The sequence below is a fragment of the Solanum dulcamara genome, chromosome 5 (assembly GCF_947179165.1).
Source record: "Solanum dulcamara chromosome 5, daSolDulc1.2, whole genome shotgun sequence".
NCBI classification, from domain to species: Eukaryota; Viridiplantae; Streptophyta; class Magnoliopsida; order Solanales; family Solanaceae; genus Solanum; species Solanum dulcamara.
Window position 1 is genome coordinate 20,194,826 of NC_077241.1, and position 16,207 is coordinate 20,211,032.

At 36.5% G+C, this 16,207-nt stretch overlaps 1 protein-coding gene across 1 annotated transcript; it reads left to right on the forward strand.

Moving 5' to 3' along the window:
• Positions 1–10,115: 10,115 nt before the first annotated feature.
• Positions 10,116–14,068, forward strand: LOC129890503 (uncharacterized). Its single transcript, XM_055966045.1, has 9 exons — positions 10,116–10,191; positions 10,258–10,511; positions 11,054–11,090; positions 11,169–11,217; positions 11,331–11,376; positions 11,449–11,547; positions 12,989–13,057; positions 13,130–13,511; positions 13,601–14,068. The coding sequence occupies exons 1-9, from the start codon at positions 10,116–10,118 to the stop codon at positions 13,837–13,839; spliced, it is 1,251 nt and encodes a 416-aa protein (XP_055822020.1). The 3' UTR covers positions 13,840–14,068.
• Positions 14,069–16,207: the final 2,139 nt, after the last annotated feature.

Consider the following 16,207-nt stretch of genomic DNA (forward strand, 5'->3'; position numbering starts at 1 on the left):
ATTAGAGGGTTGTTCTTAAGACCCAATTTCTAGATTTCTCTTTAATTTCAAACTTTGTTTTCTCCATTAATATTTGGGAGATTTGGGTGATTCAAAAGGCTAAATTTTGAAGCATTTCGAGGGGAACCTAGTGGTGTGTTTAGAATTAGGAGTTGAGGTTTTTTGAGGTAAAATTCCCTTTTTCCACTACATTTCTAAGTTCTTAGGTATTGAAGCTGATCATTTATGTATGTTAGGTTTGGGTTATTTTGGTGTGTGAATCCTTTGTGGAATATAAGCTAGGAGTAGTAATTGGAGCCTATTCTCGAAGTCAATTCTATGAGTTACGGAGCGGATCTCATAATTCTCGATTTTTGACTCCGAAATTGGCCTATCTCTGAATTAGATAATTTTAGTTCATAACGACTGTATTAAAATTATGATTCGATTATTAATGGTGTGGTAGCATTCGAATGCCACTCAGAAAGGAAAAGCTCCAGTTTCGTAAGTAAGAGCGTGCATGGTCAGACTACAGGTAGGCTACAATTTTTCCCTTATGATATTGAGCATAAGGCAATTGTATATTGAATTATATGAGTTGGAGGGATTGGGGTGTCGAGCATGCTAAATTTCTGGGATTCATGTCCTAGGTGCTATTTTGGGAAAATATTGGGTTGTTTAAGCATGATTCCTGCTATTCTTGATCATCCATGTCCTGTGATGTATGTGCTCCCTATGGTTATATGGTTGGAAGAATGTTTGTCCTTAGCCTAGGCTTAGACTAGTGTTGCCTTAGACTTGCGCGATTTTGGTGCCGTTGAGTCCTAGAACTTCTCCGGCGTCGTTCCGAACAATTAGCTCTTAGTAGATTGATATAGCATACTTGAGTCTAATAGTTTGAGCTTTAGCTAGGCAAAAACACAGCTTGTAACCTTACCTCCATAATACCTTATTCCCCTAACAGTCCTATATTAGTTGGCTCTTGATTCTAGGAGTCCTTGCGATGATTTTGGTTGTATAAAGTTCGGGCTAAAGTGATATATCAATGGAAATATTTTTGGGGGTACTCCCCGTGATGCTCGGTTGGTCGTTGGTTCAAATTCAATTAGATCCATTAGCTACAGTTACCCAGTTAAAGCCTGTGGCCTAGCTTACTTGTGTTCGGTTCCTTAGCTATAGTTATCGGTTGAAGTATGTGGTCTAGCTTACTTGTGTTCAGGCTCCTTAGCTATAGTTACCAGTAGAAGTTCGTGGTCTATCTTACCTGTGTTGACCCTTGGCTACAGTTACCCGATTGAAGTTCGTGGTCTAGCTTATTCGTGTTGAGTCATTAACTATAGTTACCCGATTGAAGTCCGTGGTCTAGCTTACACGTGGTTTAATTCCTGATTCCCTAATGAATCTTTAATTCAAGTCTTCATATACTCTCAACTTTGGGTTGAGGTATTATAATTTGGGAATGGTTCGGTTCAAGTCTGAGAAATAGTGATATTATGGGAAACCCTTTGGCTCCGTTCATTTTAGTTCAATTATCCTTGCACCTGTCGGGCTTATGGGATTTCGTGCAGGTGGTTACCTTATACTTGTGCACTAGTATACCCATCGGGTTTATGGGAGCCCAACAAATTTAGTTAGATTCTTCCTTTTTGTTTGTTAAGTACGCTTGTGTAAATACCTACATTCACTTCTTGCCCTGTCTTTGGTTGTGATCATTTACTCGCACTTCATTTTACTTTGCTTATCTTGTTCAGTCGGTTTATGATGCCTGCTAGGTACCTATTGATTTGGTACACATATTACACCCTGCATCTGTTTTCGTGATGTAGGTTCATGTATAAGCTACCGACATTGATTCGAGCTAGCTGCGATCGTGATCGGAGGCGAGGGTGAGCACATTGTGTTTTGGATTTACCCATCTCCCTCTATACATATATTTTGCATGTCTTTTGCTTTTTGAGATAGCTCTATTTTCGTGGTCCACTTTTGGGACTTGTACACTGTTTGTAGTAGCTTTGTATATGTGACTTCCAAGTTCTAGGAGGTATCTTTTTTTTGTATATATCTAGCTTTGCTTCCACCCGTTCATGTATGTTTCGATTATTTCATTACTATGGTTAGATTCAATTGTTGGTCTTGTACCCTGACATTCCATTACTTGCAGTTCTGGAATATGGATGAGCTTGCCAACTGGTGGTGTGGCATGAGGAGAGATATTGTGTATTATGTGTTGTGTTGCTTGAGTTGTCAGTAGGTTAAGGCCAAGCATTTGAGGCCTAGTGGCAAGCTTCAGGGATTACCCATTCTCGAATGAGAATGAGAGCAGATCACCATGGATTTTATTATGGGGCTGCCTCACACTTCCGAGGTCTTGATAGTATTTGGGTCATCATGGATCGATTGACCAAGTCAGCACACTTCCTTCCCATTTATACTTCCTTCAGCGCTAAAAGATTAACCGTATCTACATTCGTGAGGTGGCCGGCCTTCATGGTGTGCCTATTTTTTTTATCTCAGACCAGGGCTCACAGTTCACATCTAGTATTTGGAGGACTTTTTAGGAGGAATTGGGTACCCATGTCGACCGTAGCACAACATTCCACCTGTAGATTGATGGTCAGTCGGAGTGCACTATACATGTTCTCGAGAATATGTTACGGTCTTATGTTATGGATTTTGGGGGTCAGTGGGATCAGATTTTGCCCTTAGCGAAGTTTTCAAACAACAACAACTACCACTCGAGTATTATGATGGACCCGTTTGAGGCCTTATATGGTAGGTATTTTCACTCTCTAGTTGGTTAGTTTGAGTCTACCTAACCTAGGTCGCGCAATACAGACTTGATGCAGAAGGCCATATATCATGTGATGGTAATTCAGAATAGCTTAAAGTAGACATCGGAGCTATGAGGATCATAGGCATCTACCATTGAGGTCTACCGTTGGTGATAGAGTATTCCTCTATGTATTGCCTATGAAGGGCATGATGAGGTTCAGGAGGCAGGGTAAGCTTATCCCAGGTATATTGACCCTTCCAAGATATTGAGGACATTTGGCGAGGTTGTGTATGACTTATCTTTGCCTTCGTCCTTTTCAGCTATTCATCCGGTTTTTCATGTTTCAATGCTACATCGGTATGTTCCAAATGAGTCCCATGTGCTTTAGAATGATGTTGTTGACATGGATGATCGTTTGAGCTATATTGAGGAGCCAGTTGCTATTTTGGCAAGAGATGTCAAGCAGTTGCGTTCCAGAGCCATTCCTGTGGTTAAGGTCCATTGAAGGCATCATCCAATCGAGGAGGCTACCTGGGAGACCGACTATGAGATGATGGCATAGTTCCCTAGCTTATTTGAGCCTTCAGGTACTTCTTGACTCTTACTTTCGGGGATGAAAGTTTTTTTAGTAATGGATTTTGTCATGACCCTCCAAGACATTTTTGAATTTATGCATTCATTCCGTCATTTAGAGCATTCCTATAGTGACCCCAAGTCATTTATAACTTGCTAGTCCTGACTGTTCGGTCGCCTAGACTTTCGTTTGGGTTTTAGGCCCATTTCCCTATTTTAAAGCTTTTTATAATCTGAAAAGTTGACTTCAGTCATAACTTTAGGAAAACAACCTTAGAACGGAATTCTGATGGTTTCATCAGCTTTGAAATAGCCAAATTAGGCTAGTAGTATGGTTGGTATGAGTACAGAGGCAATTAGTACGAGTATAAGACCATTTGACACTTTTGCCTTTGAAATTTAGTCTATAGTTGAGTTTGGTCAACATTCTTGGAATACGTGCTCAAATGAAAATTCTGACAGTGTAGTGAGCTCCAAAATATCGAGTTTGTCTAGATCAATCCTTCATTCGCTTCTCGAGGCTTCCAGTCTAATCCCGAGGTCCATTATGGAAACAGGATCAAAATGACACTGGGTGTGAGACCTACTTTTTTTTAAAATGACTCATACGGGAATTTTGAATGCGCCATTGAGTCTAAAATATCAAATTTGGTGGGGTAGCATATCTCGTTTGCGCACACGGGGTTCCGAACGAATCTTGAGCACCCCATAGGAGGATTTGGCATGGTAAGCTCATTTTTGCACTAGCTGGATCTAATGCCATCACTAAAGCGAGTGTCGCTAAAGTGGCCAGGAGCTTGCCAAAGTGACCAGCCCTCTTGAGCGAGTGTCGCTAAAGCGATTCCCGCATTTTGGTAGGTGTCACTTAAGCGATCACCGGGGAGGCCCTAAAGCGACATTAGAGGGTCGTTCTTAAGACCTAATTTCCAGATTTGTCTCCAATTTCAAACTTTTTTTTCTTCTTTTAAGGTAAAATTTCCTTTTCCCCCTGCGTTTCCAAGTTCTTAGACCTTGAAGCTGATCATTTATACATGTTAGGTTTGGGTCTATTTTGGTCTGTGAATTGTGTTCCCTTGTGGAACATGAGCTGGGGGTAGTAGTTGGATCCTATTCTCATAGTCAATTCCGTGAGTTATGGAGTGGGTCCTATAATTCCTAATTTTTTACTCCAAAATTGGATCATCTCCGAATTTGATAATTTTAGTATCATAATGATCGTATTAATGTTTTAATTCTAATTTTGATAGCGTGGTAGCATTCAGAGGCTGCTCGGAAGGGAAAAACTTCAATTTTGTGAGTTGGAGCGCGCGAGGTCAGCCTACAGGTAGGCTATGATTTCCCATCGTGAGATTGAGCATATTTAGGAGATTATGAGTTGGAGGGGTTGGGTTGTCGAGCATGTTAAATTTCTAGGATTCATGTCTAGGTGCTATTTTGGGAAATTGTTGGACTGTTTAAGCATGATTCCTTCTATTAGCGATCATCCACGCCTTGTGATGTATACGTTGCCTGTGGTTATATGGTTGGAAGAATATTTGACCTTATTCTAGGCTTAGACTAGTGTTGCCTTAGACTTGCACAATTTTTGTGTCGCTGGGCCCTAGAACTTCTCCAACATCATTTCGGACGGTTAGCTTCCTATAGACTGATATAACAGGCTTGAGTCTAATAGTCGGAGTTTTATCTAGGTGGTAACACAGCTTGTAACCTTACCTCCATAATGCCCTATTCTCCTAATGGTCCAGTATCGCTTAGTTCTTGATTCTGGGAATCTTCGAGACGATTTTGGTTGTTTATGGTTCGGGCTAGAGTGATATCTCGATAGCACTCAGTTTGGGGTAAACCCCTTGACGCTTGATTGGTCATTAATTCTAACTCGGTTCGATCCCTTAGCTACAGTTACTTGGTTCAAGCACGTGGTCTAGCTTACTTGTGTTCAGTTCCTTAGCTGTAGTTACCCGATTGAAGTCCGTGATCTAGCTTACTTATGTTCAGGCTCCTTAGCTATAATTACCTGTCGAAGTCCATGGTCTAGCTTACCTGTGTCGACCCTTGGCTACAGTTACCCGGTTTAAGTCCGTGATCTAGATTACTCGTGTCAACTCATTAGCTATAATTACTCAGTTGAAGTCCGTGGTCCAGCTTACACGTGGTTCAATTCTTAATTCCTTGATGAATCTTTGGTTCAAGTCTTCATCTACTTTCAGTTTTGGGTTGAGGTATTAGAGTATAGGAATGGTTCGGTTCAATTCCGAGAAATGGTGATATTATGGGAATCCTTTTGGCTCAGTTCATTTTACTTTAGCTATCCTTGCACCTGTTGGGCTTATGGGAGTTCGTGTAGGTGGTTACATTATACTTGTGCACGAGCATACCCGTCGGGTTTATGGGAGCCCACCGAATTTAGTTAGATTCTTCCTCTTTGTTTGTTAAGTACGCTCATATACATACCTATATTTACTTATTGCCCTGTCTTTCGTTGTGATCATTTACTCGCAATTCAGTTTACTTTTGTTTATCTTGCCTAGTCGGCCTATGATACCTACTGGGTACCTATTGTTTTGATACTCATACTACACTATGCATCTGTTTTTATGATGCAGGTCTGAGTACTAGCTATCGGCATTGATTCGAGCTAGCTACAGTCGTGATCGGAGGCAAGGGTGAGCATATTGCATTCTGGATTTACCCGTCTCCCTCTGTACATATATTTTGCTTGTCTTTTTCTTTTTGAGACAACTTTATTTCTGTGGTCCACTTTTGGGACTTGTACATTATTTGTAATAACTTTGTACATGTGACTTCCAAGTTCTGGGAGGAATTTTTTTTATTTGATATATATCTAGCTTTGCTTCCGCCCGTTCATGTATGTTCCTATTATTTCATTACTGTGGTTAGATTGAATTGTCGGTCTTCTACCTGACATCCCATTATTCGCAGTTTCAGAATATGGGTTGGCTTGCCTACTGGTGGGTCATAGTAAGCGTCATCATGATTTGAGAAACTGGATCATGACATATGAACATGTACAATGCATAATAAACACAAACTCAAATAGACTAGAAGAAATTGCAGAAGTACCATAGTTATGTCAAGACGACAACATAAGATAATACACAAGACGTCCAACAAACCTTTACATAGACAACATGGGTGGGGGCTAAGACATGTTCCTAGCTCACCCTCAATGTAATATATCATAGTCCTTAAAGAAAAATGAAAGACACAAACTCATAAACTCGCTTTCGAATAGATGAGGATTCACCAATAGTCAGAGTATAAGAACTTAACTCTAGCCACGTGGAGAATTGACGGGGTCATCAATCCCTACATTATGATACAATGTAGGTAATAAAGTATGCGTTAGTACATTCGAATATACTAAGTATGTGAGATAAATGTATGGACAATGAACTAACATATAAGCAATATATACATAGGATGCATGACCAATCTAATGAAAAACAAGCATGGACAAGACTTAAAAGCATTTGAATCATATTGGAAGGTTGTGGTCAATGCAGCATCATCATCATCGTAAAACTTACATCATTTCATATAACTTATGTGGGATAAGACCTTTAATCGATATCTAAGACCATGCGAGCTATAACATGAAATTTGATGTAACCCCCACATTGAGAAGAGAGAGTCTACTTTCCAAGGTATACTCCGTGAGAACGCCATGAATATCATAAGCTATATATGAATCCACTAGCTAACCCATTAAGGCAACATACGGGGGCAACGTAGTTTAGGACTTTAGGTTGCTACTAGGATTCCCTGGGGTAATAACCTTTGGTTACCAAATCGAATCCCACCTAAAAGTCCTCTCAGTGCTTAGTCAATATCCCAACGGAAATCGTTTAAAACATTAATACATCATCATTAGCATCATCATGAAAATAGTCATAAGAGTAGCTCATTACATGATTAATTCATTAGAATCCATAAGTTTGTGAGAATTGTATTTATCACCTCCTTAACATGATTGTGTGAGAATTATCTATTCACACCACAAGCCTTTTCTTGAAACATAATAGTTCAACTTCATTGTATCTTATACCTCATACATAATCAAACCCTTTTTAAAACATACTTGAATAGTCATACTTGAAAGTAACACCATAAATGAGTCTTTGAAACCAAGTTAAAATCATGCAATTGAGTAGAAATTCATGTTTAGTTGAGAGATTAAATCATAAATAAAACGTAATTCATGTACTTGAAAGAGTAGTTGGTGTGAGATCAAGATAAAATAAGTAGAAGGAATAGAGGAGGGAAAAATCTGGGCGGTGGCGCACTACTGACGTGCCGCCCCAAGCCCAAAACTTCCGGAGTAGGGTCTTGGCACACTGATGGCGCGCCGACCCAACCCCTAAACTAGGGTAAGTCCCTGGTGCAATGGTGGCATGCCGCCTCATATTTTTCCCTTCAAATTTTCAGATTTTCAGCAGTTTTCAAAGAGTATTCCTCATCCATAATGAAGTCATATGCCCTAAATAGCAATATAGTAATTTACATATAGAAACACATCTACCAATTGCATGCAATTTCTTATCAATTCATACTAAAATAGATTAGAATTCACAAAATACATCATAGTTCATGTAATTGAATTTGAAATTGAGAATACCCAAAGATATAATTCGAATTTATGAAAAATTTGAGGAATTCTTTGAATTCCATGTGTGAAAGGTACCCATGGATGAAACTCACACACCTTGAATACGAATTTGAAAGAAGCTTTGAAGAAAAATTGAAAATAAATGGAGAATTGGAAGGATCCTTCCTTGGTCTTCAATGGAGGTCTTGAGAGCCTTTTGTAGAGAGATAATTTTTTGATGGGTGAATTGTGAGAAAGTTAGGGAAATTTAGGGCTTGGGGAATTAAATAGGCTAGGAATCTAGTTTAAAAATTTGTCTTGGTTCATTCTCTACTAAATAGGGGAAAAGTCCAAAATGGCCTTGAAAAAAAATCATGCTTGACCCATCAATAAATCCACCAAGGCCAATTAATTATCCTATCCTATCATATTCTAACCTTCACATGCCCGGAATATTACAATATTCTTAGTAGTTTAGCTATTCTGTGTATCCGTCGGACTTATGGGAGTCCGCTAGAGTTTTTATTTAACTTGCACACGAGTATACCTTCTGGGTTTATGGAGACCCAGTTAAGTTTAGTTAGTTGTACTTAGTTTTTTTAGCCCCTTATACTCGTGTGCACCACCTTTACTTTCTATTGAATTCGTGTTTCCTAAATTCTATCTTTTCTCATTGTTTTGACTTTTCAAGCCCAATTGGCCTATGATGCCTCTTGGGTACTTCATGTTTTGATACTCATACTACACTCTGCATCTGTTTTCGTGATGCAGGTTCGAGAATCAGTTACCAACGTTGATTCGGGCTAGTTACTGTCTACATTGGAGGTGATCCATCTGTATATAGTTGACTAGTCTTTCGCTTTTTTTGAGACAAGGCTTTGTTTTCATGATCCACTTTTGTGGCTTGTATCTATTTTGTAGGAACTCTGAACTTGTGAATTTCAAATTTTGGGAGGGATCTTCATGTTTTCTTGCATATATATTCGATGTGCTTCCGCTTATTCATGTTAATCTTGTTATTGTTTTATTATTGTTTAGTTTCTACCCTTAAATTCCAGACTCGTTCCGGGATACAGGTTAACTTACCTATTGGTGGGTTATAATAGATGCCATCATGACTCAAGAAATTGAGTGATGATAAGAACTTCAAAACGCTAAACACTTCTCCATCTACGAATTTGAGAAAAAAATGATAATAGTTAGAATTGTTTATGAAATTTTTGTATTGCGTTATTTTCTTCTCTGCGATTCAATTCTTAGAATCTGACATTGATTGCCATTTTTTATACACTAGAAAAATAGTGAAGCAATATGGATGAATTAATTTACTATTTACAAATGTAATTAACAATTTTTTTTTCTGATTTAGATATTAGAATAATTTTCCTGATTTCTGTTGTGTGTATTGCAATGAAGCACGTGAGTTTTACCAAAAAAATAGTCATTATTTCAACAAATCATCTGTTTTAACTTTCTCCGCCCTTTATTCAATTTTCAACTTTTGTTTATTTTTATTATTTTTTGGCTTTGTTTAATCAAATTAAACTGTTATTTTTTTTTTGCTTGATTGAATTAAATTAGTAAGTAAATATTCTTTGAGAAGGTTTTTATTTTCCAAATCCAAAATATTAAGGTGGTAAAGTGAGCTTTTTTTATTGACAATTTTAGTTGAGTGATTTAATAAGAGAAATGCTTTAAGTTGAGTGAGCTTATTGATATAAACAAAATTAAATAATTTTGCTACATAATTTTTTAAAAGTTAAATGATTTTTTGAGATATTTACTCTTACATGATTTAAAGGTGAGTTATATAAATATTAAATTATGCATTATTAATATTATGTTTGATAGTTAATTAGGAGATAAATTATTCATGTATTAATTAATAAAATAGTTGATTTGAAATTTAAAAATTCGTATAACTAATATATGCAAAATTTATGAAAGTATTTGTGCATAATTTTATGCAGAAATAAAAATAAAATAAATAATAACTAAATAACTAAATCTTACATAATTAGTAATTATATAAAATAATAAATATTTTTTTTCATAATTAATCACCATTTTATAAATAGTTGCATAATTCTAATCAAAATGGGTATATATTAACCACGTATGAAAAAAAAAACATAGGAAAAAGAATAATCAACGTTGTTTGTAGAGGGAGAGAGAGGAAGAGAAATGGGCAAGGCAGAAACAGCAGCAGCAGGAATCACCATAGCAGCGCCAACTGAAATGAAGAGAAAGAAGAAGAAAGGTCGTCCCTCTCTTTCAGATCTCCATGAACGTGACAATAAACTTTCCATTTCTACCCTTCCCCGCTGATCCACTCCCCGGAACCCTAATTCCAACTCGAATTCCCCGCCACCGGACTTCATCGACGACGATGACGAAAGAAAACAGAAGAAAGTCAAATTAGTTGTGCGCTTGCCCCAATCAAATCAACAACATTTCCAACAAGATTCGTCTTCTGCCAATTTACTTTCCTATTCCGACGAAGATAATCACGACGTGTCTGTGCAGAGAAGGAAAATTAATTTCGTGGATCCCAGGTCTGAAGACGCTGTTGCTGATCAGGTGGTGAAATTTGAAGTTGGTTTATTGCAATTTTGTAAATCTAAATTTATTTAGTCAACCAATGTACTTCTATTTTTGAAAAATATAGAAGAATATCTATTTTCGTGGAAAATTTCCAAAGCTTATGTGATCCAAAACTTTTTGGATTTGGCGCGTAACTTCAACGTTCCTTTTTTTCTTTTTCCGGTGACTTTAAAGATGTAATCCTCGTTTGGATTGGCTTATTTTTAGACAAATATTTTTTTGAGCTATTTTTAATTTATAAATTGCTTAAAATAAGTTTATTTAAATAAATTTAATTATTTATTGAGGCTTATTTTAAACATAAAATAATTTTAAGTTGGTCAGTCAAATATTAAAATTATGTTCGAAAATTCAGAAAGTAATTAATTCAACTTTTACTACTTTCAGTTCCTTATTTTTCTTTTTTCATTTTCAAAAGGACACTTCATTCTTAACCTATGCATTTTTGTTGTGCCTTTTCTGGAGTTGTCAACCTCTTTTGGCTGCAAGATTGAGTCTTCTAATGATTAATTTTGCAGGAGGAAAAGCTTTCTAAAGCGACGGACACATCAAATGGTGCAAAATCGAACTCAAAGAGAATTTTTGTTTTGAATTCCCTGTAATTGTTTTTTAGATCTATTTATTCTTGGACAGGTTCACTATTGGTGTCCGACCCAGCAACACCTTTGCCAGACAAAAAGTTGTTGGTGTTCATTCTTGACAGACTTCAAAAGAAACCATTTTTCCCTGTCTTTCTTCTTTTTATTTTTTTCCCCATCTCATGTATTACTTTCTTTCTGATAAAACAAAATGCAGGAAGGACACTTATGGTGTATTCTCCGAGCCTGTTGATCATGAAGAGGTACCTTGAGCCTGTTGATCATGATTGTATGTTAATTTTATTCAGTAGATACCTGAAATAGTTTTTTTGCAGATACCTGATTATCATGAAATTATACAGAATCCTATGGATTTTGGAACCGTCAGGAAGAAACTTGATGGACGACTCTACTCAAACCTGGAAGAGTTAGAGGTCGGTAAAGGATTACTGAAAGTCTGAGTGTATTCTGCTTGTAGTAGTGTTGGGTTCAATTTTCCATTTAACACTCCACGGCTCACTTTGAAGACAATTATGGGCTATGATATTTTTATATGTGAACATGTAGACACACCGGTTTGCTGATGTTTTCTGCTGCCTATTTGTAGCATAGTTGTGACTGCACGTTCAGTTGAGCACAATATTCTTTTTAGGTTACAGTTTCCTGTTTTAAGATCCGATCTGGTGTTAATTTTTGTTTGTCATTTGAGAAGTTTCAAGAGCATACAAATTTACAGTGGTTAAAGGAGGACCAATATTCTTGGATTTATTAGTTTGATATTTGCACTGGTGGTCATTTATTAAAGCTTAGGGGGAGGAAAAGGAGTATTAGCAATTGGATTAAAATTTGTGGGTGGAAAAGATGTCTGACCTTTATAGACATTAGAGTCCCTTGTTTTTGGATCCTTGTGTCTAGACTAATTCTGAAGGCTACACTGCTACAGTAGTTGTCAAATGTGTTATCTAAATAAAAGAAGCTATGATAGTAAGACTTTTGTGTTTGTTTTGCTTTCACTAAAGCTGAAGCTGTTGAACATGTTCATTGTCTTCCTCTTGGCTTGTCAGGCTTTCGTGCACAATTGGTTTCATATACTTATTATCTTTTGTTGGTTTAGAATTCAAGACTTATCTTCATGATCTTCTTTCTTTCTTTGTGGTTTATTGATTTTTGTGCTTATCGGTAAACTTACATGGATAAGCAATCCGTCCTGTTAGATTTTCATTTGTCATGGATGATCAATCTGTCCTGTTAGATTTTTATTTGTCTATGCTAGGGTTGAGCTTGGTAAAATGTAACTTGATAGAAGAAAGCTCAGGACTGTATAGACATGTGTATTTAAAACTTCTTATGTTACTGTTTGCTGGTGATTGGGGTCACATGCTATGCTGTGAAGTAAAATTACCATTATTGTCTTTAATGGTTCTTTGAGGTGGCCATTTTTTTGCGTTTAGTCTAGAATTTTAAATTAATTCTAAAGAGGAAAAAAAGACGTAGCAAAAGATCATCAGTATAAAGAAATTAAAAGAATATGATAAGTATGTAGGTCTCAAATTCCAGAATTTATGATGCATTTGGGGAACGTACGCTTAAAGAGATGTAAATGTATCCAAATGCACTATGCATCTTCAGCCTTCAGATGTTCTTTTAGTGTTTGTCTAGTCATGGCGTCTTATTTCCCATTTTTTTTAACAAAATTGGTGTTAGGTTTCTGCTTATCTCTTGCTTCTTGATACTTTTATTGGCACAATTAGTTTTGTTTTCATCATATGTTTTATTTTTGGTGGGGTGCCATTATGTTTGTCCCAAGAAATTCTACTGGAGTGGTAAACTGTTAAAATTTGATGCTGACCTCTGGCACAATTTTGGCTCATGCAGGTTGATGTCTTCTTAATATGTTCAAATGCAATGCAATATAATGCCTCGGACACTGTTTACTTTCGGCAGGTGCGCATTATCCTTTGTCTGCTTCTGATTTTTCTTTTTGGCTTCCATTATTTCCTGAACACATTGCTTTAGGCACAGTCTATTCAAGCTCCGGCAAAAAGAGATTTTGATAATTTGAGGCATGAAGGGGAGGATGGTGAGCTGCAACCTAAGGTTGTTCGAAGAAGCCAGCCCCCAAGAAAAAAACTTAAGAAGTCTGAAGAGTTTTCTCCACCCCCAAATAAAAACCTAAAAATGTCTGTTGAGAGTTCACCTTTTGATTATATTGCTCCTGAGCTTTCTTCAGGCGCCACTCTTACTAATGGGGAGGAAAAAGTCAGTGGATCTAATTCTTACAATTTAAGAAAGCGACCTATGCTTTATAAATTCCGTTCTGTTGATATATCCTCCACATATCGCTCTCGCAATGGTGAAACTTATTCTGAATGGTTGGTTGATTGGAATGAATTTCCAGGTTTGTACCTTACACTCTTTTTCGTTTTTCTGCGATCTCTTTTCTTTTTCTATTTTGTTGAAAAAAGTAGTTTATTTTGTTACGTGCAGCTTCCATTTTGAAGGCTGATCTGAAGTATGAAAAGAAACATTTTCCAGTTGATGAAAATAGGCGTGACACATACCAACTACTCCATCAGTCAGCTTCTTGTAGTGAGCCATCTTTGTTGTGGAACACTAATGACCTGAAGCGGTTAATGGCAGTATGTACTTTTAAGCCTATGTTATTTTTTTTGAATAACCAAGAAATTCGGCAGCCAGTGGCACAGGGTTTGAAAATCAGTGGATGATGGGTCAGGCTTTTGTCTATGGTAGGGTTTGAACCTGTGACACACGCGACCTAGACATCATGTGTTGTGCTCTTACCACTAGATGAAATGCCCTTGTGGCTTATGTTGCTTTTCTTTCTCTTTCTTTCTCAACTTTTATTTTTCGTTTTCTCCCTATTCTCAACGACTGCAGGGTGTTGTGGACATTTTCACTGTTTCTTTTGTAGCTGTGCAATGCCTTTTCAGGAAATACTATGCTGCTGCTGTCGAGTTTTGCAAATTATTATCTTGCATTTCTGATACACATTACCTTCTAAGACTACCTATTAAAAAGATAAAAACACTACATTCTAAGAACCGACTTTGATGAAAATGGAGAAAAACAAAGCTTTCCACCTATATGTTGCTTGTATGTATATGTATATCAACTGTACTGCTAGATAAAGTTCATGTTTTTAGTGCACCATATTGGATAGACAAACATTAATTTGTTTCACTAATCATTCTTCTGTCAAATATTGAGGGCCTGTTTGGAAAGTGACTCTGGTAATTAGATTTGGTGTAATTGAGTGTAATTACACTGTCTACATATTTTGTTAGCCATGTAATTACATAGACAATATGTAATTGAGTGTAATTGGAAGGGGGTAATTACACTCTCCAATATTCAGGGGGAGACTGTGAATTAGTGTAATTACGCGATGTAATTACAAGCTGATTACTTTTTAATTTTTTCCTTTTATTTTTATTTTTATTTTTTTTAAATTTATTTTTATTACTATTTTAAATTTTTATTATTTTTATTATTCTAATATTTTCTAAAAATATTTTTTTATTATTTTTTGGATATCAGTTTAATGGATCCACATTAGCTAGTGTTCATACCCTAGGCATGTAACTGACCGCCCTTTCAACTGGGGTACAGGGTGGACTTTGTCTAAGTCAGATGGAATGTATTGGTTATTAGTATCTCCCACAGTTTAGACTTAGATATTGCATGACCTCATATTCAATTTATTCAGTATAGTATTGATCAATTATATGTTTATTACTCGGTTATTGGATCAACTTATATGTATCTGTTCCATTTTCAATTAGCGTTTCAGGTTTATCATGTTTAGCTTTCTAGAGTATAGTGCATATCTCACATGCTCAGTACATTCAAAGTACAACATACTTTCTTTTGAACTATATTATTTATAATATAGGTTCGGGAGCTCAACATCCAACTCGTGGTTAATACAATTTTATATTTTCTCAACAGCAGAGGTGAGTCCCCATCCTTCGAGGACTAGACCTATGTTTACTTTCTTTATTTTAGTCATTTAGTTTTTAGACAATTAGAGTTAGCTGGGGGCTTGTCCTAACAATGTATCTTAGTAGAGGCTTTCAGACAGTCAAATAATAGTTTCCAGCTTTATGGTTTTGTTCAGATGATTTTTGTTTCAACTATTAAGTTTTGTTTTGGATTTACTTATATCATTTATATTAGCTTCCACTTAGATATTCTTAGTTATATACAATAATATTAGTAAAGTTTCACTTCTTTTATGTTCTTATTGTGCAATAGAGTGTGAACTCTATTTAACCTCCTTCTAAACAACAATATTAGTAAAGTTTCACTTCTTTTATGTTCTTATTGCGCAATAGAGTGTGAACTCTATTTAACCTCCTTCTAACTCATGCTCTATGCATTTACAAAATCATGCCTCCTAGAAAAGCTAATGAAAGGAGAAACAAAAACAAAAATTGAAATAGAAAATAACAAGCACCACCAATTTCAGCGCACACTCTAAAAGCACAAGTCTTTTATGTTGTGTTCAGGTCTACTTTCTAGGTGCTAGCTCAGGCAATGGCAACTCAAGTTAATAAACAAGCTATTGCTCGAAATCAACCCAAATAGGAATACGATAGCGACAAGAATCCGAGATTTCAATTAGATGAATCCTCCTGAGTTCCATGGTTTTAAAGTGGAGGAAGATCCACATGAGTTCATTAATGAAATTCATAAAATCACATAGATTATGGGTGTTATTCTACTCGAGAGTGCCAACTTAGTCATAATTAAAAGGAGTGGCTTAGACTTGGCATAAGAACAGGAAGAAAGATAGAGGTGTAGATGCAGGTCCACTAGACTAGGGTGAGTTCGTTACTGTATTTCTGGATAGATTCTTTCCACTTGAGTTAAGGAAATCCAATTTTCAAGAATTAATAAATATAAAATAGGGTGAGATGACTATGAAAGAGTATTCTCTTAAGTTTACTCAACTCTCTAAGTATGCTCCAACGATGGTGTCTGATTCAAGTGCCCATAGAACTAAGTTCATTTTAGGTGTTTCTGAGACTGTAATATAAAAATGTAGAACTACCATGTTGGTCAATGGGATGG